At 47.3% G+C, this 24,188-nt stretch overlaps 2 protein-coding genes across 4 annotated transcripts; both read left to right on the plus strand.

Annotated features, from left to right (window-relative positions):
• Positions 1-1,055: 1,055 nt before the first annotated feature.
• LOC130142657 (maternal embryonic leucine zipper kinase-like) lies at positions 1,056-17,770 on the plus strand. 3 transcript variants are annotated; one of them, XM_056324966.1, is made up of 6 exons: positions 1,056-1,160; positions 1,606-1,722; positions 3,902-3,970; positions 5,065-5,157; positions 5,883-6,042; positions 17,636-17,770. In XM_056324966.1, exons 2-5 carry the CDS (start codon positions 1,642-1,644, stop codon positions 5,892-5,894), a joined length of 255 nt encoding a protein of 84 aa, XP_056180941.1. In that variant the 5' UTR covers positions 1,056-1,160; positions 1,606-1,641; the 3' UTR covers positions 5,895-6,042; positions 17,636-17,770. The 3 variants fall into 3 exon arrangements, with proteins under 3 accessions (XP_056180941.1, XP_056180940.1, XP_056180939.1); XM_056324965.1 differs by having other exon boundaries at positions 5,934-6,042; XM_056324964.1 differs by lacking the exon at positions 5,883-6,042.
• On the plus strand, positions 17,737-23,704 carry LOC130142693 (tektin-3-like). The gene is given in 6 exon segments (XM_056325005.1): positions 17,737-17,775; positions 18,240-18,702; positions 18,705-18,823; positions 19,361-19,444; positions 21,435-21,502; positions 21,745-23,704. Coding segments are annotated over 6 exon segments (1,146 nt in total). The 3' UTR covers positions 22,118-23,704.
• The last annotated feature ends 484 nt before the right edge of the window (positions 23,705-24,188 follow it).

A 24,188-nucleotide genomic window follows, 5' to 3' on the forward strand; every position in this document is an offset into this window, starting at 1 on the left:
TCCCGTCTCTGTCGGGACGGGCCGTGGCAACGAGACGGCAGCGGAGACCCTCCCGCCATGGCGGCGCCCACCCGCCCAGCTCCGCCCCCACCTCCCTCCCGTCATGCACTGCGCGCTTCCGCCTGCTCCGGTGAAGCGCTGCGCGGTGATTGGCCGCTGGGCCGCCCCGCCCGGAAGCGGGCGCAGTGGCAGCGAGAACTGAACGGCAGCGGCCAGCTCGGCCAGCACTGCCCTCTGGTGGCTGCTCCCCTCGCCTCCGGTTGCCGTCCCGCCCGGGTGGCCTCTCGCCGGTGCTCTGGCGGCAGGGCCCTGGGGAGCCCGAGAGGCCCCCGGCCCGCAGCAGAGCTGGGCGCTGTCGTCGTGAGCGCAGCGCTCTGAGCCGCCTCTTCCCGGCGCTGCCTCCCAGGCGCAGGCTGCAGGAGGAGGCGGCCGCTGCAGCGTCCTCTGGGGTCCCGGTCGCTGCCCTGCGGAGGAGGCTGTGGCGGGGCCGTTACCGCTGCTTTTGCAGAGCAGCTGCCCGCTCTCGCTCCCAGGCGTTAGCGAGGAGCCCCTGAAAGAGGCCAGCGCCTTGTGCCGTCAGCCTGCGGCGTCCGGGCTTACTTGCCCGGTGATTTTATTGCTGGGTGTGCAGCACCGGAGCTGCAACAACGGTGCTTTCAGTTTCTGTGGGTCTGCTCGGAGTGGAGGAGTGTGGGCACTGGCTACGCTTTCTCCTATGAGGAAATTCTCCCGTACTATGAATTACGTGAAACAATTGGAACAGGTAGGCATAATCTACGAATGCGTGTGTGCAATCTAACTGCTTCAGCGTTTCTCAGAGCCTCTCTAGAATAACCGTTACTGCAAAATCTGTAGGTCATGTTGCATGTGTTTTGGGGGACAGAATTCTGAAAATGCAGTGGGAAGTTGGGCGGCCATCGCTTCTTCCTCTAGTGAAGACTCTGCACAGTGTACGTGCTATGTAGTCCAGCATAACCGTGCTATTAAAGGTGTGAAAGCATGTCATCACTCTTGAGCTGTAAGCATCTTTTTTTTTTTTTTTTTTTAAATTGTATGTGGGTTTGCAAAGGTAAAACTTGTACAACGCTTCCGTGATGAACAAGTTGCGATAAAGGTCATGAACAAGCTTGCTCTAGGAGTAAGCTGGGAGATACTTAAAGGTTGGTAGAATCTTTTGTTGTTCCTGTGGCAGCAATGCACAGATGTGGCAGGTCAAAGTGCTGCTTGCTTGTCCTCTTGGCTATTGATGAATGCTGTAGACCTGAAAGAATTTCAACAGAATACCACAAATCTTGTGCCCTTTTATAGAGAGGGTGACGCTTGCTGGCTGTGAAATTGAGAAAGCTAAAGATTATGACAGGAATTCAAAGATAACGCTGATGAGAATACTAGCTATTTTGTGTCTGCCCCTCTGGTTTCACTGATTGATGTGCCAGAATTGTAGGGGAGTAATGGCGGAGCTGTTGCTGGATTGAATTTGAGCAGTTGAGCTGTATGCTCTCAGCTGCATGCTGTGAAGCTGTGTGTTGCGCTATAGTCTGTTTACTGTGAAGTACAGGCTGTCTAGAGTTGGCCGTTTCATAGCTTGCTGTTGTGGTCTTTTACGATGACTTGCCTCATGTTAAACTAGAAGTTGATGCCATGAAAAGCTTAAGTCACCAGCCTGTTTGCCGGTTGTATCATGTGATAGAGACATCCAAGGGAATATTTGTGATCTCAGAGGTAAGAAATGGTGTTTCTACCATGGTGAAGGTTCCTGGGTTTAGCTGTAGTGGTAGATGATAACAATTAAATGAAACCATTCTTAAAATTTATCTCAATGATGAGTATGTTCAAGATACTTTAGTTTAGAAATGAAGCTGGTAATATGTTCTATGCTTTCTCTTCTTCTAAAACCCACTCCTCACTGTTTTACAGTGAGTGGGATAACTCTAACTCCTACCTTGGGCTTCAGTTGTTTTAAAATAGCACAAGCAGGACCCCAGAACTCCTGTGTGTTTGTCACCTCCTTGGCAATTTGTATTGCCTGTGATGTTAGCATGATGCATCTGTTGCAACGTGTCAGGCAAGAGTCTGACTTCTCAGCTTGTTTGGTGTGCTGCAGTGCTGACCCAGGGCATGCTTGGGCACTACTGCAATAAAGCAGAGGGAGTGGAATAGTATCCTCTAGTTGCTGTCCAGAGCTGCTGTCGTTTAGATTTCATTGCTGTATTCTAAATACAGTCTTTTTTTCCCCTGTCTTCATGCAGTACTGTCCTGGCAGAGAGCTGTTTGATTACATAGTCTCTGAGGACCATCTTTCAGAAGAGGAAGCTTGTGTGTTTTTTTGGCAGATTGTTTCAGCCAGCAGTTGCTTATGTTCACAGTCAGGGATATGCCCACAGAGATCCCAAACCAGTAAGTGTGACTAGGAGTCAGAGTTGCATAAATAATAATGAACAGCTACTCTTATTTCTTTAGAAGCCAGAGTAAGTCATACCTTCTCCATTCACTTGTGCTTAGAGCTCTTTATCTAACAAAGGTCTTCTGGAAGAGCGTTATTTCTATGTTCTATTGTATTCCTCAGCTGAGCTGGATGTGGCTATAATGGAGGAAGGAGCTTCCTCTGAAAGAGAAACAGAACAACATGCTCCAGCTGGGAGTGGAGCAGAGACATGGATCTGACTTTAAATGTTGCTTAGGTGTTTTTGCTATCCCCTTTATTCCAGCTTGTACCTGGAGAGAGTCTTTATGGTGCCACCTTGTTGTGCAAACCATTCTGTTTTCATCCCCAAAGGAAGAAGTGACACTGGAGGCTTAAACAAGCGATGGCTAGACAGAGGGTGTAGGGGGGAGATACATGCTACAGGACCCAGGCTGGGGCTTTGCTGTCATTGCAGAATTTAAGTGTAGGTTTAGGGAGTGAAAGACTTGAGTGCACTTCTGCTTGAAGGGGTTAGGAATTAGCATTTTTAGAGATGCTGACATCTCTGAGAAAAGCAAATTCTTAGTGCACAAGCGTTTTCCTAGGCAGCTCATGAAACCTTTGTCTCCAAAGGACTCCCTGCGTTGTATGTAGCATTGTATGTACCTCGTGGAAGGAGTTGGCTTGTAGCTGGAGAGCTGGCAGATTCCTAGGATCATGTAAGAACTTGGGTGGGAAGTGACTTCTAGAGGCTTCTGCTTGAACCTCCTGCTAAAGCTTCCTGGGGCTTTACCCAGTCACATCTTTGAACTATCCCAAGGATGAGGCAGTGCAACCTGTTCTGCTCTTCACTGTCCTTATAAGGAGAAGGACTTTTCCTGATTTCCCAGCTGAGTGTTGCTTGAATGTCTGTTGTCTGTGATTATCCCACTGTGCGCTGCTGTGAAGAGATTAATTCAGTCTTCCTCCCCTCCTTGTAGATATTAAAAGGCTGCCACGAGGTCTCCACTGAAGCTTTCTCATCTAACGGCTGAACATCTTTCCCTCAGCCTCTTCTCATTGAGCAAGTGCTCCAGCATCCTGAGCAGATGGGTAGCCATCCACTGAGCTTACTTCAGTTTCTTTCCTGTACTAGGGGACAGAAACTAGCTGTGCTGAGCACAGAACTAGAATAACTTTCCCTAGTCTCCCAGCTGTGCTCTTTCTCATACAGGCCTTGATACTGCTGGCCACCTCTTCTGCCAGAGCAAACTGCTGCCTCTTTTTCAGCTTGCTGTCTATCAACCCTCTGCCCCTCCCAGGCCCCTCTCAGCAGACAGGAACTAGTATTCCCCATCTGGAATATGGGGTGTACTCATTCGCAACCAAGCAAACTCCCGAGGAGAGCTTTAGGTAGATTCCAGCTGCTAATGACAAGAAGAAGTAAGGGGAAAGAAAGCATAGTTTCTTGGACACTTAGGTTATAGAAGCATTCATTACCACTTTCTGTTTTACCAGGAAAATCTGCTGGTTGGTGAGGAACAGAATTTGAAGCTGGTAGACTTTGGACTTCATGTAAAACCAAAGGTAAGAGTATTGGTTGCTTTCCAGAGCAGAGCTAAATCAGCTGCTGCACACACATAGGAAGTGCATGTTTGACTTGAGTGCAATGCAGAGACTTGCCCACAGACCCTAAATTCAGGGTGTTTGCATCCAAGCTGTCATCTGGTTGCTAATTACTTTGTAAGGCCTTAAATGCATGAGAGAGCAGTTAACTGCATGTAATGACCAGACTGTTGGATCGTTTACTTCTCTTACACTTCATCTTTTACCAAAATCTAAGGCAGAGATAATCCTATATGTGTATCACCTGCTGCCACATATAAAGGCTTGTAATACAAAGCTTATGCTGGTGCACATTTCTTCAAAAAAGACTTGTATGTATGTGTATATTGTGGATAGAATCAAATAGTTTATTCCTGTTCCATTTATAAATCCTCTGGTTCTGTATGCTTGTACTGAGTTCTTTCCTGTTTTTAAAATTAGTTCCTGGGAGCCCTTTCTATTTTTCAGCTTAACATGCTAGGTGGGTGCTGTTAATAAACAAGCTAATGGGAAAGAGGTCTTACTGATCCAAAGACAGCTACTTGTCCTCAGATCACTTTATTTGACTCGTGTTAGAAAGAACATCTTGCAGGCAATCAAGACTATTAGTCATCTTGATGGTATAATGTCATCTTACTCTGATCTCAGAACAAAGCCTGGGAAAAGTACTAACGTGGTTTTAATAAGGAAGCATTTCTAGTGGTTCTTCACAAAGTTATTGCATTAAATATTTGCATAAATAACCAGCTAGCCGCCTGCCAGCAGTTCTTGGATCACTTCTTTCCATCTCTCTGTGGTCGCAAAGGCAAGTATTCTTATTGGAGGAGGTGCTGTGGGAAAGACTGCTAGGATAATGGATGAATGAGCAACTTGGGATCTGAACATTTAGAGGATACTCATGACCTCACACAATTTTTGCCTAGCGAAGCCCTGTATTACACCAAAGCAAAATATAAGGTGAATGTATAAGCACGGCAGAGCAAGATGAATCCTCTGAGGCCTTTAATATGCCAAAGGAGCCTTAAGCTGTGTTAAAGCTAATGCTTCTGTGTGATCAATTTTCTGTGTTATTCTAGGGTGGCCTTGAATATCTCCTGAACACGTGCTGTGGAAGCCCAGTTTATGCAGCACCAGAGCTGATTCGAGGCAAAGCATTTGTTAGCTCAGAGGTAAGTAGCACAGTTGTGGCTTAGGGGTTTTCCCCCCACCCCATGTATTTAAAGGGGGTGAGGTTCAGATGGGCTGACTTGATTTCACTCTTGAATACTGCTGGGTAACATTGCTTCAGGTAGTTCTCAGAAGCTGTGTGACTAGCCTCAACAGTCACAGCCTGGAACAACACGTCATGCTCTTGGCCACAAACCATGCAGCTGGGTAGTTTGTCTCTGGCTAATCCTTTGCTGTCTCGATGTGTTGCTCCATGTTTTACTGCCCTACAAAACAGTAACTTCAACTCCTTCCTTCTACTGCACATTCTTTCAAGCAGTGATTTGTTCTGTTAATCATCCAGCTCTTGTTGCAAGTCTTTGTGTGGTCTCAGTATCTTGTATGCTTTACCAGTCCTGTCTTCAGCTTGAAATTCATGTATGAAAACTTGCATTGCTGGGTCCAGGGCTTCAGCTCTCCCCTCCATGTGGCTGCAATGGTCTCAACTGAGTGACACAAATGGCCCTTCGGGGCATCCCTGTTCAGGGTGCGGGTGGTGAGGGTCACGCACACTGGAGTTTAGTGTGCCAAAGGAATATGGACTGTCCTTGAGTAAACCAAAAGTTTTTGATTCACATGATGCTCCTGCCCTTGTTTTCAGACCCAGCTGCCAAACGACAAGTACATAAAAATGCCAGGTTGTCTCCTTTGACCTTTTTTTACCCCATCTTCTTTTCTGCTTTTTTAGAATCATCTCTAGGAGATTGATCAGATTGACCTCCATACGTCTCCCTTGCAGATTGCACAGATCACTTCCTGTGTTGCAGTTTGTGGCTGTTGCCCCTTGTTCTGTCACTAGGCACCACTGAAAAGAGCCGGGCTCCATCCTCTTGACATTTGCCCTTAAGGTATTTGTAGACATTGATAAGAGCCTCTCTCAGTCTTCTCTCCCAGCTAATTATTCCCAGTTTTTACACCTCCGTTCCCTATATTTTGTCTCTGAAAGTGGGCTCAAAGGGCTTCTCCACAGCAAGGCACATGCCCCGACACTCCTGTGCTGGATTTTTGTAGTTACTTGGCTCAGGGTAAATACTTGTCTCACTCTAGTGGGTAACTCTTTTTAAGGAGTCACTGCCCGTAGCTCTAGCCTAGGCAGATACTGCTGCTAAACAGACATCACTGAGAAACCTTGCTGTGCTTAGGTGAGTGGTGGTCCCACTGAAAGCCCAGAGTTTTGTTACTGGTTTCTCAGGTGTCACTGATCTCTATAGGTGCTCTGGCTGCTCTAGTATTTAGTGATTGCAGACAGTCAGGGCAAGCACATCACAGAACCGTTTCTCAGCAAAGGGTGGAAAAATGCAAATTTCCTGGCATATTTTTCTGGCTTTCATTATATATTTCACATCTAGTTATTTTTTGCTTCATTATCTTTATATGGTTTTATCTATTGTCATTGTTCTAAGGTGAAATCAGGATGTTTTATTTTGCTTTGTAGAGCTGATGGGTGAAGGTAGATTGTGTTCTGGCTCAGGCTCACCAGCAGCAAGGCCCCTCCTGCCCACTCTCAGATTTATTTGTATGATGAGTTTCTGGGTGCAGGACATCTTTGTCCAACTGTTTTTCTTCGCAAGGACTGTTGGTGACACTGGGAAAGCCCAGCCTGTGTGGCTTTCCTGCTGTGGAGTGGGCACAAAACAGCAAGCAAGGGGATGCTCTTGTTAATATTGTTTATCCGCATCTTGCTACTCAGAGAGACTTGTATCTCTGTTAGTGCTGTGTGGTACCAGGCAGAAAGCATTTTTGGCCAGCTTTTTTAACACAGGTTAAGAAAAAAAGTATGGTTGAAGAACAAAATGGGTGATGCCTGCCATACAGCCAGTCTGTATTGGGTAAGGAGGAGTCCCCAGCTGCAAGTATCTATGCAGTCCTTGAGCAGCAAGAACTGAAGGACCTGTGCTGCAGGTACGCTGCTGAGGCTTCAGCACCAGAACTAGAGCCTGTCTCCATGAGGATATGCTCGTGATTCCCCTGTGGTATGCAGATACCTGGCATGGCTTCCCCCATCTGCCTTGGGGAGGTATCTGGCAGAAGGGGCTTTGGGGTCCCTGTAGACTTTTTTCATGCACCAGCTAGTTGTCCAAAAGAATTTCTTCCTGGGCAGACCCCGGGAATGGATTTTGCAGAGCTCGCTGCAGCAGAACAAATCCTACTGTGCACCCATAGATCAACAGAGAGGTGGCTTTGGGAAATCTGTGGCAATAAGGAGTCCTGCCATCGGGTTGGTGGCACCTGTGTGTAAAGTACATGGGCTGTGTCTCTGGGTGGGTTGCTCATTCTTCAACTGCTCTGCACCCCACTCCGTCCCAGGAGTCCTGAAAAGTGCTTGTGCCTTTTATTATAACTGTGTAAGGCAAGAATCAGGAAGAAGCCATGGATTTAGAGGAAAAATGAGAGGCTGGCACATCCCTTCAGGGGTTGCAGGTGAAAATACCAGCTGTCAACTCAAACCCCAAACCAAAATGGCCTGTAGGTGCCTTTTGGAGCAGGCTTTTATGAGGGTTGAGTGTGCAGAGACCTCAGTGACTTTCATCTTCTTACCAATTTCTCTGAGCAATATTCATCTCTCCAAAACATGCCAGAATTAACCTTTTTCAGGAGGTACAATCAGAAAACACTTTTTGCTTGAAAATACTGGTTGCTCGCAAGGGAATAAACCCATTGATTCAACCCTGCTTTTACATTATCTTTAGCACGTGCCACATACTCCATCTGGCTAAGCGGACCACAGTGTTCTAAGGATAAAAATTACATGTAATATGAGATAAAGTATCAGGCAAAATACTGGTGGGATGAATTCTTAATGATAGTTCTAAAGGCCTGTGGCAGGGCTTGGCAGAAAAGAAACACTGCTCATGCTGGCTTGTCACCAGGGGGACAGATGCATGATGAAAGACACTCACAGGGGTAGGAAAAAAAGGAGTCTTTATTAGGAAATTTCATCTGCCCTTTCTAGCAAAAAAATCTGCCAAATGCTATCAAGTAATTTACAGGATCTAAGCTGACCTCAGTGGTCTTAATTATTTATCAACTTTACATGGAAATGGTTTCCCTTTGTTTTGTAGTAAACACCCTCAGTAACCCTCAAACCCCAGCAGCTGCTGGTGTACGGAAACCAGAGCGTGATGCTGACCTAAACCACCAAGCGCCCTGAGCATCACAGGCTGCAGCTGGGAGCAGACTGAGATTCATCTCACTGGTGATCCTTCTCTGGCATCCTGGCTTGTTCTGGGACAGCTCTAAGGGCCAGTCACAAATGTGGTAAGAAAGTAAAATTTTCTGAAAGGAAAAGACAGTTCAGATTCAGGCTGTGATTCCAGCCTAACATTTGGCCAAATGAGGTAGGCTGCTCTGTCTGTGTTATCCAACCACTAAATGTAGTTGGAGTTTAAGTTGCCTATCAAAATGGCTTGTAAATACACACGCTTTATGCTTATCAGAGCTTTCAGTGGCCAAATCTGATAAAAGGAAATCTTGTCTGGAGTTAGAAAACCCCTTGAGTAATCCTGAATAATAAGTGATAGTGACATATGGAATTATTGCTTCATTTTTAGCAGAAGTAACTCTGTAGGTTATCTCCTTGCAGAGGTATTAAAATCAGTCAAGCACAGTCTGGGTGGTGTTTTAAAACAAACTGTAGGCACAAGCACTCTGTGCGTTTTGTGTGTATGTTAGGGAGGGAGCAGCCAAGGCCACCTGTATCTTGGAAAGTTCTAATAAAAGTAACTAGTATCTAAATTACTGTGTTGTGGCTGCAGCCCTCTGAGGTCCCCTGGGCAGATGTATGGGGCTGGAGCAGAGTAGGTGTTCCCTCTACTTTTTCTCAGCTGCGTACTCAAGCCTGAAGAGTGGGCTGTATCCTAAGCCCAGGGAGGGAGGGAGCATGGGAGAAAGGCTGCAGTGAGCACTGGCCAACTTCCTCTGACCTGGGAGGAGTTAGGTCAGCACACCCCCATGTCTCACTTGTTTATCAAGAGTATTTTTTCTCTGAGCTGGCTGCCTATTTCCTGACCTGGATGTACCACATGCATCCCAGCAGAGCCTTGCTCACAGCTCAGCTGTGGGGCATTGCTGCTGCAGAAATAGAACGGATGCACTCCAGCAGCTTAAATACAACATCAAGTAGCTGCCAATGCTGTGCCCAGCAGGTTTGTGGCAACCATTGCTGTAAGGAACATTTGCTGCATCTGCTGAGCATTTATGGAGGTAACTGTGCACTAGGAAATCTTTTTCTTCCCCCTGAGCTGGACCAGTATGATAGCAGTGGGGAAGGGTACTGCAGACCTAGCTAGCACCATGCTTTACTGGTGGAACTGCTACACGGACCCTTCTCTTCTGGGGCTCCAGCAGTGTTTGGAGTAGCTGGTCTGTTGGGATTGTTCGGTATTATTTCGTCATCTAGGCAAGCGCTACAGGCCAGGAATCAGGGGCTTTTCTGCAGCAAAGGCTCCTTTCCAGTCGTGTCCTTCTGAGCGGCAGCAAAAGACAAGTAAGGGTTTGTGCCACAGGACAGTGCAGAAGTGCAGCCCTTCTTTGCAAACGTTTGCTGCTGTGGTGAAGAATGTTTAAATGAGTGTGGAAAGAACACCTTGGCAGTGCTGCAAGGGGAGCTGAAGAGTGAGGAGAGACAGGGGGAGAGAGGTTCTTTTTCTTTCTTTTTAGAAGCATTTTCCATGAGGGCTGGGGTTTTTTCCAGACAAGTTTTCTGGGCACTTCCACAACAGGACTGCATTCAGCCTTCACTGTTCCCTGAGGAGGCAGAAGACAAGGTCGTTTTCATCAGCTCTGCAGATTTTGTGATCCTTTTGCTCTCTGTGAAATAGTAGCCTGAATATAATGACAGGGGAAAAAATAAATATCATAACCCTTCTCCCCTTTCCAAGCTAAGCCCTTGCCAAAGCAGTAAAAAACTTTATAAACAATAGCCATCCATGACATAAGCCAGTCCATGAGTAGCCTGCCAAAATTCACCTCAAGAAAATAGGTCCAAAAATAGATACTATCCTGTAAAAAGCCCCACAGCCTTAAAGATAGTCTTCCCATTGTGCTAATTGCTTTCACATCTTGCTCTGAAATAAGAGTGCACACAACCACGGAGGGGCCACTAATAACTCGCTTCAGCTATGCACAAAAGCATGTGCATAGCATCAATTATGCAAGCCGTCTATTTCTACTCGGCAGATCTCAGATACTCAATTTCAAGTTTGTGTTTGAATTGCACAGAAATAATGAGGCTGGTTGTAGTGTTAACAAACAGCATGTGGTTAAATGCTTTCCCAGGTAGGGCATTTCAAGGCAAATATAAACTGTTTTCATTTCTCTTCTGCCCCCTCCATCAGTTGTTGGACCGCAGCGCTGTCAGCTCTGAAGAGTTTTTGCCTGGCCTTCTCCTTGAAAAGAAGTCAGCCCCTGTGGTGGTTGGCAGGTTGCAGCTTTGGTAAATCAAGGGCCTATCTCACCAGCAAGCTGGGATATACAAAGGAGAAGTAGCTGGGAATGGTTTCATAAGGCCTTTCCTGTATGCCAAGGAGGTGACCCCAAAATGTGACCTTGTGTGCACTTGGTTGGAAGAACAAAACTCCCGTGAGGCTCCTGGCAGGTCCAGGGAACCAGAGATGTGGTGTGGTGCTCTTCATCCTCTGCTCTGGGCATGCATTCATCTTTGTTCATGCTGATGTCTAGACCTTTTATATGACTATGAATCAGTGGGTGTGCATAGGACTGTCTCCTACTTGCTTGTACGCCTCTTTGTGTGTAGAGTTGGTTGAACTTTATGGTGTGAGCAACCCCTCTGCTTGTTGGATGCGATTTAAAGTATGACTGTCCCACAGCCTTGGACTTTGTGGTGAGGCCAACACAGAAAGCAAAATCCAGGACCCCACCCACAAGCCCATGGTGTATTGAAGTGGCTACAGGGAGACTTTCTCCAGAGTCACTGGGTTTTATTTCCTATAGTTCCTTGGGCACTGCTTAGAACATCACCAGCAAATTATTAAGTTTTCTGAGATCGCGATTGCTGTGATTACATCAGTTATCTGTGTCTTAACCTTGTGGATGGGCAGAGCAGCCTGCTCTGAGCATCTGTGATTTTGAGGTTGTGACTCATTATGAGAGCTCAAGGAGGGATTTATTCATGCCATGTTTATTGTTTGGAAAGCTCAACCAAACGCTACTATTGTTAGCTTGAATAATTCATCTACTAGTCTACTTTTTGATCTCTTTATTGGTTTCTCTCTTCATTAAGACCTTCAAGTTTGGAGGTGAGGATTATCTTCATCTAGAGCCAATTTTCCATGCCTGGTATCTTTGGAAACCAAAACTTCAGGGGCAGATTTTCAGTAGGTCTGGCCTTGCTGAAGGACTGAGGGTGTTTTTGAGAGAGTCAGCATTCATCTGCCCTTGATGGTCGGTTAGATGTCAAAGTCTGGGTATCGCTCTGTGCATCTTTTATGGGACATGGAAGAAATGCACTTTCCTTTGCACAATTTGCCTAATGCTAAAACCAGCACTTAAGATAGTTCAGATAATGGCCTCTGGAGAGACCTGTTTCTTCCTACTGACTATAAAGAAAAATTACTTAGATTGCAATGTCTAAACTTTGGTGAGGTAGCTCCCATTCAGTGTGTCCTCATGGGCCAACCTGGGGCAGCTGGGCTTCTCTCACATGTCGCATGTAGCTCCTGAGCTCCAGGGCAATTTTGTGTGGGGACAGAGAGGTATGTCAGTGTCAAATTGCATTTGCGTCCCCACACAGGAGGTCTCGCAGGTTTGACTACATCTTTTTCCCAGTGCCTTTGAGAAATTTGGTGAAATGTTGCCCTGTAGACAACAGCCTCTCCCTCAGTTCTCAGGCAGGGCTGGAGGTGGGACGTGCTTGCTCCATCAGGATGAGGGTATGAGAGGGGTGGGAATGGACACCCCTGCCATTGCACCAGGGAAATGAGGGTGTGGGCAGGACAGGGAAGAAGTTTTGCTTTGCCTCCCCTTGCCGCAGCCTGCCCTTGTCCTCTTGCAGTTGTTCAAACATATCCCCTCAGTTTGTAGATAGAAAAGTCAGGGTGGGGAAGGAGATGTGAACTTTGGCAGAAAATGCAGGTTCTGGGAAAACAATCACTAACCCCCTCAACAATGTTTAAAAAAACCCCACAAATGCACATGAAATACATACATAAGGAATTATTCACTTAGGTAACTGTCACTGATTTGTGCAGAATATTTGGACTGTTGCTCACCGCTGTTTCAGGGCAACAGGATACATAAAGCGCGCTTCCACCTCAGAGAAAGACAAGGTTTCACAATAAGCATTTTTCACAGTTTTTGTGTGAAAAGCTCCTGTGTCAGAACAGAGCACAGGACAGCACTGCACGTACTGATGTGCTGACAGCGCGAGATGGTTTCTCCAGCCTTCACCAGCACGTGCAGACAGTCTTGGCTGCACTGCAGCACTAACTGTAGGCTGATTCTTCCTTACCTTATGCTATATTTACTCCAGTACAGGCTCATGTACATCACAGAGGTAATCCCACCTTAAACCAGAGCAAGGGAGAGGAGATGGGTCCTTCTGGGGCAACCTGTTAATGGACTGCGTTTTTGTAGCTATTTAAGGATATCAAGAGAGTGACTCAAACGAGTTGGAATTAATGGCAAATTGGAATTTGGCATTGCCTCTTATTTATTCATGGATATTTACCCTGCTGGAGCTCTGCCTGCAGAGCACAGATCAGTGCCAGCAGACTGGGGAGCTGGCTTTTCTAACCAACCAGCAGGACGGTGGCACTTTCAGGTGCTGCACAGGGCTCTGGAGGAGCCAGCACAAATTCCTGAGCTTCTCTAAATGACAAAGGTTTTTGAGGGGTTGTTGATGGAGAAGGGGAGAGGCCCAGATGATCTCCAGTGGCTGTCCCTCTCCAAAGCTGGCTCTTTCTCCTTACCAGCGTGCCCAGCCTCCTCTTCCTCTCCTCTAGGTTTGGTCTGCAGCCCTCCTCCTGCAAGTCCCAACCTCTGCTGTGGCAGCAAGGGGTCAGAGCCATCTTTTTCCATCAGCTACACGAAGAGATCAAAGCAGCCCAAGCCTCACCTTGAGAGTCCTTGGCCGTCGGTGTTTCACGGCCAACTCGTCGTTTTCACCAGAATGTGGGAAACCCAGTAAAACCCTAGAAAGTCTCATGTGTTTCCCAGTCAGATGGAGCCTGCTGCAGGACCATGCCCGTGGCTGCAGCTCTGTGTGCAGCTGGTCCCTAGGAGCCAGCCTTGCTTTCATAAATAGATAAAATCTTGAAGCCTGTTTGACTCCCTGAAGTAGCCCTAGGCCAGATGGCAGCATGCACTGCCTGTGAGCATCCTGGCGCTTCAAGTGTGACAGCATGGGATGCACCACACACAGTTCAATTTTTTTTGAAGCCTCTAGGAATTAATGTGACTTTTGAAAATTATTCTGGTACTGAATAGACAGTTGATCCCTTTCAGGAAGGTACAGTGTTTATAGGAGAGACAGCAACATTCAAAAGTGGCATAAAACCGCGACTGAGTGATGTTACGGGTTCATGTAGACTTATGGTGGATGCTATAAAAGATCTGGATCTGGGTGTTTTCAGAAGGGCAGCTTATGATCCAGTGTAATGCTATATTAATAGATAGCAAGAATGTAGAGCTGTGACAGAAAGATTGACACTTTTTGGCGGTAGATTTTGTACTTAGGCATCTTGGTGTATTTGCTGTCATGGAGTTGTAGTCACAATTAAGGAACCGAGCTTCATTACTTGAATGAATGGAGGTGATGTGAATAGTCTGCTTCATTCAGTGTGGTACCCAGAGCATGAGGGATTTGGGGACCATTTACTGCATGCAGTTGATAACTTCTTGCTTGAGTGTCACTCAGCTTGTGAGTGTGACTGCTTTACCCATGCCAATTCTCCTCATCTTTGTAGCTTTTAGGTATGTCACAAGCCCTTCACTCGAAAAGCCACCCCAGACTTTGCTGGGACCAAAGGGTCATACATTCTGCTTAATGTAGTAGATACTTCAAAAAATGCATGGTTACCTACCACAATAAGTGGTGTCCGTTGTTGTGTAGTGATTAATCTAAACAAAATTAGCTCCAGCCAGGGAGTAAGAGTAGTGTAGATGGATGCTGGGAGCATGCAAGGACCAGAGAGCAAGGCTGGTCCAAGGGTGTGTGTGTTGCCTTGCTTTAATTGAAATTATTTTATCTGGTTTAGCTATAAAAAAGCAACTTGTGTACTGAACTTTTTATTGCAGTTTGACTAAGTTGATTCTTCACCCAGCTAAAGCAGGACACATGTTTAAAGGAAAATCAAAGTGTGCCAGACTTTGTAACACAAAGCAGTTGGAGTTATTTTTTATGTCAGATCTTTGCCAGTTGAGGCATGGCTTTCTCATGGGGGCAGCTCTGGGTGTGCATGTGCACCGAGAGGAGGAGCAGTGGGGCAGGGTGTCACTGCACTCAGGACAGGCTGTAGAACACACTGGTACAATCTCAGCCTGCAGCTGCAATAGCTGGGAAAATGGAAGGGAACTGAAGATGACTCTAAGACAGATGGATCAGCCTGGATGAGCCATCCACGTAGCTCACAGTTAATCTAAAGTGGTAAAATGAAGCAAATGAAAAGGTTTCCTCTGGATGAAGTGGGACACAGAGATCCTCACAACAGACCTGATGGGGTGTTTTAAAAAAATTGGAGAGAAACCCCCTTGGGTTAGCCGGAGCAGCTGTGCTAGCCCCCACTGGCACTATGCGGCTCCTCCTGTTTCAATGCCTTTTCTCAAGCTAAAGCCTGAAATAACTGGGGAAGGGCCCTCTTCCAGGAAGTAGTCCCGATGACACCGGGTGCCCCTGAATACTGCCCTGGTGCTGTGTGAGGCTGTGCTGCAGTGGGGCTCCTGGGGGCACTGCACGTCTCCTCATCTGGGGTGCAAGCACTCCCAGCCTGCTGCACTCTCCTGCCCCAGCAAGGCCTCCGCTTGCCCAGGAGCACCAGTGCTGGCACTAGGCTATGTAGTGAGGGCACTGGTTTGCCCACAGGTGGCACCTGGTTGCCCAGGGGCTGTAGCGGGTTGCCTGCTGATGGCACCAGGGTTGTCCAGGGATGGGATCAAGTTGCCCAGCAAAGGCACTAGGTTGCAGAGTTTGTGCTGAGTTGTGCAGGGGTAGTGGCCCCGGGTTGCCCACTGAGGGCACCAAGTTCATGGGATCATAGAATATCTCAGACTGGAAGGGACCCATAAGCACCATCAAGTCCAACTCCCTGCTCCTTGCAGGACTACCTAAAACTAAATCAAATGACCATTCAAATGACCATGACTAAATCCAAAAAGACCATTGTTCAGCTGCTCAACACCTATCCAACCTGGTTGCCCCGGGGCTGCACAAAGTTGCCTAGTGAGGGAAGTAGGTTGTCCAGGGCAGGAACTAGGATGTCAGTGTGAGGGTATTTTGTTGCCCAGGGGTGGCTCCGTCAAGTTGCTGCATCAGGTTGTTGTAATGGCTGCAGGATGTTGCCTAGGAAGAACCTGGTCACTGAGCAACCTGTGCCCGTGGCAGTGCTCCCCTGGTCCTGTGTCACCAGCTGCACTGGGGATGCTGCAATGCCTGGCGGTGCTGCCACCGAGCCTGACTGCACAGTGGTGAGTAGACACCCCTGCACGCCGGGCACCCCCAAAACCCTGGAGCGCACCCTACACCCAGGCAGGTAAGGGTGAGCACGTACTTTAACAGGGAGGGGAGGACTAAAAAAGCCAGTATTTCTTCTAATTCCCCCCCAATATCTCTTATATCATCCAAATGTACCCAAATGAGGTGATCAGTGGCTCCACAAGTGTGTCTGTGTGCAGGGGTGGTAAGAAGTAAGCGTCACCCTGGGATGGTTTATCCCGAGGGGGATGCAGGGGCATTTATTTCAGCTGGAAATGTAGGGAAAAGTAACTCCAGTCCATTCCCAAGGTTTTTACCTCTCTTTCTGAAATGTGCCTGCCAATATCTGAAAGGGAGCAATTTATTGGCAGGGGTGGGAGCCAGGGAAGTCATCTCCCATTCTCTGAATGCTGTTGCTCAAGTATAAATAGGGAGCTAGGGAAAGTGCAGTCATTTATCCCTGGCAGGGACAAAAGGGCTGAAGTGACTGGTTTGTGGAACCAGCACGCACAGTGGTTTTTGTTGGACCTAAGCACAGATATTTCATCCTCAGTTCTTCCAAACTGGCTTAGAGGGTCATGTCTGTGAAAGTCTTTTTGCTACATTTGCTGCCTATCCGGTGCCCACAGCTGTGCTGCTTTCAAGTCAGGTACTGGGGCAGCCCATGCCAGCATGGCCAAACTTGGGCAAGGCTTGGAACTACAGTCCTGAAAGTTCATTTCCTAGTGGCAGGCTGTGCACTCTCCCCTCTGACTCATCCCTATTTTTGTCCAACTTGCCCTAGCTAAAGGACCTGTTACTCTCCTGCATTTGCTGTTTATTTAATAGCTGCATTTTGAGACCCTGGCATTCAAGACGGTTACCGTTGGTGTACAGTCACAGCAGCTCACAGGCAGAGCTGCCTCTCTCTGTGTGTCTCCCATCTATTGCCTGTTAAGCTTTCCAGTAGGAAAGCCTGAGTCCTTGATCCTACCCTTGTGCAGAAAGAGGCATTCTTCATGGCAGAGGTGACTAAAATGAAGGCATCTGTCTTTCCCAAGGTTTTTTATGATTTTAAAAACAAGCCAGTCTCTCTCAGCTCACCTGCACGTGCAAAGTGATCAGGTTAACCCAGGAGGAACAATTACACCTCTAGTCAAGGGACTGCTTCTGTGGATGCTTTGTTCTAGAATAGAAGTGAGTTTATTTCATGCAAACATCCCATTTTTAAAGGCATAATGTTGATTTCATACTGTAACAAATAGGATTTAGCACATGCTTTGTGTCAAACCCCACTCCCATCCAGGGATCTTGTAGTATGCCAGTGTCCTCATCTTTCATTGGGGCTTTGAGCCAGGCTGGGAGCAGTGGGGATAGGTCGGTGTTAGAGGAAGGACTCATCTGTGCAACATGGCAGGTGGTGACAACAGCCATGGAGACTTATTCTGCCAGTGGGTGACACCTGTAACCACACAAGAACTTCATACTGTGTACAACATGCTCTCCTGAACATTCATCCTCAGACTAGGTGTGCTGGGTACCTTTGGTGGCATTCTGCATTATATTTCTGGTAATAGTTGACGAATTACCTCAATCTGAAAAGAGCAATAGCACCCACAGTGTTGCCTGCCGTTACTGGTAGCAAAACTTCCCTGTGTGGCCATTCCTCCTAGGGTTACTGCAAGGTTGGGGTTTACGAGCTGTTCTGAAAAGACATTGTGGGGTATCTCGTTTCCAAGCACATTAATTTTACATCAGGTGAGCCAAAGACATTTTTCTTCTTTTGCAAGTCAAGATGTGGCTGTTCTTTTTAGGTTGACATAGGTGGGGATTTTTCGAATTGGGATATAGTCCTGCAAAGCTCAGCTCACCTGCAGACTCCTCACTCAAGCATTTAATGCAAGTGAAGATAGAAATGATGAGGATGAAGTCGCTTGCCCACAAATCATGCTGGGTAGGTAGCAGCTGTGTGCCCAGAGCTATTTGGGCTGATAATGGAACTTTTAAAGAGGAAATTTCAGCTGAAGTACTTTAAGATCAGCAAGTATGCTAGCCAAAAGAAACAAATGGACAGCAGAGAATTATCAACTCAAGTTTGACTGGACTGGCAGATATAAGGAAAAGGAAGGCATAATATCTGTTGTTCTCCTTAGCAGCCATATTTGTTTCTCTCTGCGTTTCAAGACCTGATGCTAGATACTAACCACAAAGTCAAAATCTTCTCTATACAAATGCTTGGGCTGCTGTCAGAAGGGATTTGTTTTCAAGAGGTTTAGGCCTGGACAGGTATTGTGTGGGTGCTGTGTGCATCACTGCTTGTATTATAAGTTGCATGTGTTGCTGTAAGATGTAACACAACTGCAGCAGCTCAGTGACATTGTCTCCTATCTCCTCTGTGCAGGACACATACCTGAATAGCAGCGCTCAGGAATAGAGCTGGTTGGCTCTCCCTTGACAGCAATGTACACTCATCAAAGATCAAGCCCTACCAGGTTCCTACCTGCCATCAGCACCATGGCTTCAAGGTGTAAGAACTGTTTTCCTTACAATCCCTTGCCTCAGAGCTTCAGCCTCCTCTGGATGTCCCACACCTACTATCAAGCAGCTGCCATCAACCCAGCTTTGGCTCCCTTTTCCAAAAGCTCCCAGGGGTTAGCTCCCAGCAAAGTGCTGCTTTTGATTTCTGACAGAGCAGCCCTCTTCACCCGGTACACCCCCGATGACTGGTACAGCTCCAACCTGACCAACAACAAAGATTTGGAGACTTCCTGGCACAGTGCAGAGCATCTGAGAGTTGAAACCTCCCACATGATTCAGAATAAATATCAGCAAACAAAGAAAACCCAAGCAAAAAGCACCAGAAACCTGGGAGAACGTGTCAATGATTTTGGAAGTCAGAACTGTGCCATGAGCTGGATGAAATGACTGGGGAGAGCAACACACTCACAGACATGAAGAACCAACTGGAGAGAGCCCTGGCTGTGCTGGAGGCCCCTCTCCAGGTAGCACCCTGTCCGGTGGGCTGCAGGCTGTAGCCTCCTGCTGAGACATCTGCAGCCTTTCAAACATCTAATGAAGTTCCATTACAGCTCCGTGACAATTATAAAGTTTTTGTTAAGAGACCATGAGTTAAGTTAGCAGTAAGCAAATCCCTTGCCATCTGCTGCATCCCTTGTCAGCACATGCTAAGCACATCAGAACAGTATTTGCTTAACCAAGTATTTTTATAAGTGGTATATCCAAAATCCTGGTTTGGGAGACAAAAGCCCATGTCTTACTGTGAGGCTCTGGCAAGGTCAGCATCCAGCCTGACACAGGTCCCTGCATTCAGCTGTGGTGGCACCACAGACACGTGTGCTCCTTCATGTGGATTTAATGCTGATGTTGCAGCTCAGCTGCTCCTTGTCAGCTAAACCTGGGTCCTGTGCTGTCACCTCTGTGCCCACCTGTAATTTCTTTTCTTACATTACTGGACATGGGGAGCATCCCTGTAGGGAACACTGCCCCAGTAGCCAGCAGTGATGACAAGTTCCCAGCAGGTCACTTGGGAGTGCTTGCATCACCGGGAGAAGAGGATGGGCATCAACCTAGTCCATGATAACATGGAGAAACAGCTCTTCACAGTAGGTTTGGCAACACATATCATGTGTTACCTAAACCTCCACAGACGGATTTTGCAGCCCTGTTCCCTCACTGATTCCTTAGTGCTGGTGAGGTGCTGAACTCTTCCAGCCCAGAAAACCTGCTGGACCAGGGGATGGCGTTCCCCACACAGCAGCATGCCCACATGGTGTGGGTAAGACTTGCCCTTATAGAGGAAGGAATAGCTGAAAACCAGCTGTGTGTTTGTGTAGCATATCAGGGTCCTCTGTCCCTCTTCAAGGAGTTTGTGAGACATTGTCCTGCCTTTCAGAGTCCTGCCAGAACAGGTTCTATATGTATCTATGTCACAGGCACGTATCTGTATCACATACATTTATCTCTATCTATGTATTGCACACGTATGCACATACAGATATGGAGAAAGCAGCGCATGCCCGACAGCTTGTCTGGTTTTCCCCACTCTATGCGTTGGTCTAATAAAAGATATTACATCTACCCCCAGCTTTGCTTTGCTCAGAGCAGTGTGGCCACAGTAGGACCGCAGCTATGTGTGCTTAGAATCACAGAATCGTTCAGGTTGGAAAAAGACCTTTAAGATCATCAAGTCCAACCATTAACCCAGCGTTGCTAAGCCCACCACTAAACCACGTCCCTAAACGCCACATCTACACGTCTTCTAAGTACCTCCAGGGATGGTGACTCAACCACTTCTCTGGGCAGTCTGCTCCAATGCTTGACAGCTCTTTCCATGAAGAAATTTTTCCTTATATCCAATCTGAACCTCCCCTGCCACAACTTCAGCCCGTTTCCTCTTGTCCTGTTGCTTGTTACTTGGGAGAAGAGACCAACCCCCAGCTGCCTACAGCCCCTGTCAGGTAGTCAAAGAGAATGAGAAGGTGCCCCCCGAGCCTCCTTTTCTCCAGGCTTAACACCCCCAGTTCCCTCAGCCACATGTCACAGGACTTGTTCTCTAGACCCTTCGGCAGTGTATTTTATAGAAATCATAAAAATATGCACTCCTGCCTGTCTTTATATAGTCTGCTTTAAATTATGAAGAAGAAGTGAACATGATGAGAGTTGGCACAAGATATGGGATCCTAATGCACGGTACAGCAAAATACAATCACTGCAAGGGCATCATGAAACTGGGAAGAAAATTAAAGCCCCTAGGGCTGTGAAGCCACTGCTCCATTAGGGTTTTTTTCTTCTGAGTCAGGCCATAAAATAATTAAAAGATTGAATTTAAAAGTAATGAGATTTTAGGAAAATAATCAGACCTCATATCACCATAATGGCATTTTGGATTTTAAGTGTTTGGGACACATTTAGGCTGTGCTTTTCAGCTGGCACGTGTAGACAGGATGGCTTAAAAATTACTAGTTTCGGAGCACTAAGCACCTCCCTCCAGTAGCTGCGGCTTCACAAATTCAATAGATGTGTGCTGCAGTCAAGTGAGCTGAGAGCAACACATGCCTTCCTCCTGTGGAGCTGAATGTTTCTTAGAAATGACTGGGGATTTTCACCAAAGTCAAGTCCATCTCCTCTTGTCCAGTATGGGTGGGATTTCTCATGGGGAAGAAAACATTTTGGGAGTAAAAAGGGAAGGTGGTAGTTGGAGATGGGGATATGTAGCACCGCTGGTCCAGGGAACAACTACACCTCTTCATATCAGGTAAGGATCTGTCCCTGTCTCCCTGTAGTGGAACTAAGCAGCACTTGACATTGATGTTAAGCTGAAAAACCACTTGGCCACCCACCCCGAAAGTGAATCAGAGGCCACAGCCACAGCACCTTCTTATCCCCTCCCAGTCACTGCAGGCAGGCTCAGCTACACAAGCGGGTGTGCTGGGGTTGGGGGGCACTTTCTCCACTCCCTGCCTGTCTCCTTTGGCAAGACAGACAGGCAGGTGCGTTCTTGCTGTGTGCAAGGTTGGAGAGACCCAAGGGGATGAGTGTGACCAGGAGGACTGAGCACAGACACTGGTGGGATCGTGCTTTGCCTTTCCCCAGGAAGTGGACGTCATTGGGTCCAGCCAGGAGAGGATGCAGTGGTGCCTGGATAGGGTGGCAGCCCAGCTCATGTAAGGAGGAGCTCCTTCTCTCATGCTGCAGGGCTGATGTGTGTTGGCAGCTGTAACGGGAACCCCCAGCTGACCCCCTACCTCTACCTGCATGCTGCAGGTGTAAAACCTGTGTAGGGTCCCTGAGAAGTGGGCAGTGATGCTCCTGGCAGCACTTGGCTGCCCATGGGGAAGTGGAATGGGGAGGAAAAAGTTCCCCCCCCCGTACATCCCCACCCCTGGCTGTTGTTTGTGTGTTGAGGGTCCAACAGAGCAGCCCAGCATGAGCTGGAGAGCAGCCTGGCCCACAGGCAGATGGCCCACTGCATCGTCAAGTGCCATCACCCAAGGAACACCTCTGATGGCATTGGCTACGGCCAAGGGGTGGAGCAGGTTGAATGCATGCCAGGCAGCATGCAAGTGCCGAGCTGTCCCTGGGATGCATGGTGCATCTCCCTGGCAAGGAGCTGGTTTTCCCCAGCTCACTGTAGAGGCATATGTCTCTGCACGGCACATCCATCCCACCTGGAGACACTCACCTTGGAGTGGCCATTTCTCACCATAAAGAAAGAACAACCCCCTGCTATCAGCTGGATACTGAATGTCCAGCAGGTGCAAGCAGCTCCCACCTAATGAAACATTCTATCTGGGTTCAGAGATCAGCCTGAAAACAAATTCAGTCCAGCACCTCTGCACAGCTCATTAAGTTAATGCCCATTTCGAAAGATGTGTCAGTGCTTGGCTGAGTGCTCTTCATTGACGTAAAGTTGTCAGGGGGGGTTCACCCCTGTGTAGAGATGACCTGGCAGGGAGCTGAAATGACATAGAAGATAAACAAATAGAGAGCATGGTTCTGGGATAGAGTTCAGCTGCTTTTGGGTGCCAGGAATTCGGCTTTGGCTCTGCAGTAAATGAGCGGTGACCTAAACCAGCACTCGCAGAGGTATGCCCTAAGTGGCAAAGGGCTGTGGGAATAAATCTGCTGCTCACACAGGTGCATGCAGTTGATGGAGGGGTGTAGATTGTTTCAATTTTTCTAATGTTTTAATAATTATTCACAGTAGAACTCAGACATATTTAGACAGGCAGATGAATTGCAAATGATTGGTGCTATAATTCAGAGACAGGTAAAGTGTTCCAAGAATCAGTGTGTTTTAAATGACTTACGTGGTATTTAAGTCTCTTGTTGACCTTGTTCTGGACTGCTGCACAGGCATGAACTTCAGCTTGAATGCACAGCCAGGGAATCAAGCGTTATCTAATGCTCACTCAGTTTAGTATGAAACTGAGGTAAATTATAAGCAAAACCAATTGACTACAATCTGCGCGCTGTTGTGAAGCTGGGAATCACTTGGCATTTAAGTGCCTCAAATGTAAACATGAGGTCTGATTGAAACACCTGGGTTTTGGGGACAATGGTTTGTTTGTCTGAGCTTTCACAAGTATCACTGTTGTCTTCATGACCATGTTATCATTTGGTAAGTATTAATGAACAAAGGGTATCCAGAGGTTTCACTTTCATGCATCTTCTGGCAGTTCAGAAATGCTGTCTGCCCTGTGGAAAGTCTCTGCTGGGGGGCATGCCACGGGGGTCACAGGCTTGCTTCTCCTCGAAGGACATGCTTTCAGCCTCAGTGCTTTGTGCTTGCTGCATGATTATCCTTGCGTTTCCTGCATTGCTCTGCCAAGCAGAGGGAGTGCAGACCGTTGATGGACCCTGGCTTGCAGCGGTGGGTCTTATGGAAAGCTTTCCTGAAAAGTGCTTGACACAGCAGTGATTAACTGAGCAGAGATGGGCTTGCAGCACCTTATATAGATTTTACTTCAAAAACAGGTTCATCAAGTGGCAACTTGAATTATTACTTAATTGCTTTGATTATGAGCAACATAACAGCTGTAACAGAATTACAGCCTTTTCAAGGAAGTGAGCCATCTTGGAGAACAGGAAGAACATCAAGTACAGCTGCTACACTGTCAGAAAGGAAGTAGCATGCATGCAAAAATACTGCTGGATAGTCAGCAAGCCACCAGAGCTCAAAGAAGCTCTCTCAGGGGTCTCTAAAGCATGGATACAGTCACACAACATTGTGCTCAGCCACCTCCTTGGGCCATAACTAGCAGTTTTAGGGGGTGTCCCTAGCTGTGACTAGCAGAGGTGGACTGGTCAAACAAGAAAATCTCACATGTGACATTAAAATAAAATGGTCTGTAGAAGAATCACCCTCATTCCAAATGTCTTTGTAGGGCAAGACCTTTCTCTTCCTTTTGGCCTCCATTCAACAGCTTTCTGTGTTGCAGCAGGTCTTTACAGTCCTTAGGAATTGGTAGAAAATTCACCCCTTGTCTCCCAGAGTGAAGGTCTGGCTCTGCACAATCCCTCCTTCCCTTCTTTAGCTGTGTCATCATTTGAGTTGGCTGCAGATTGCAGGCTGTTCCCCAGCTGTGCAATGCTCTTGCTTTCATGGAAGGTGCCAATTCCTCAGTCCATGGCACAATAAAAAGGGCATTTCCCTCCTGCTCCCAAGTCCTTTTGAGGACCAGTGAATATCAGCTACAGATGCTAACCTGCCAGTCTGGGCGTGATGAGAAGCATCCTAGAGCCAGTATCCTGTCCCCTGGGTTACCTGTAGCCAAACCTCATGGCAGGTCTCTGGGACCCCACCAGCTGTTGTGTGCCCCACTCCATCCCCTGGGTGGCAGATAC

The sequence above is a fragment of the Falco biarmicus genome, chromosome Z (genome assembly GCF_023638135.1).
Source record: "Falco biarmicus isolate bFalBia1 chromosome Z, bFalBia1.pri, whole genome shotgun sequence".
NCBI lineage: Eukaryota > Metazoa > Chordata > Aves > Falconiformes > Falconidae > Falco > Falco biarmicus.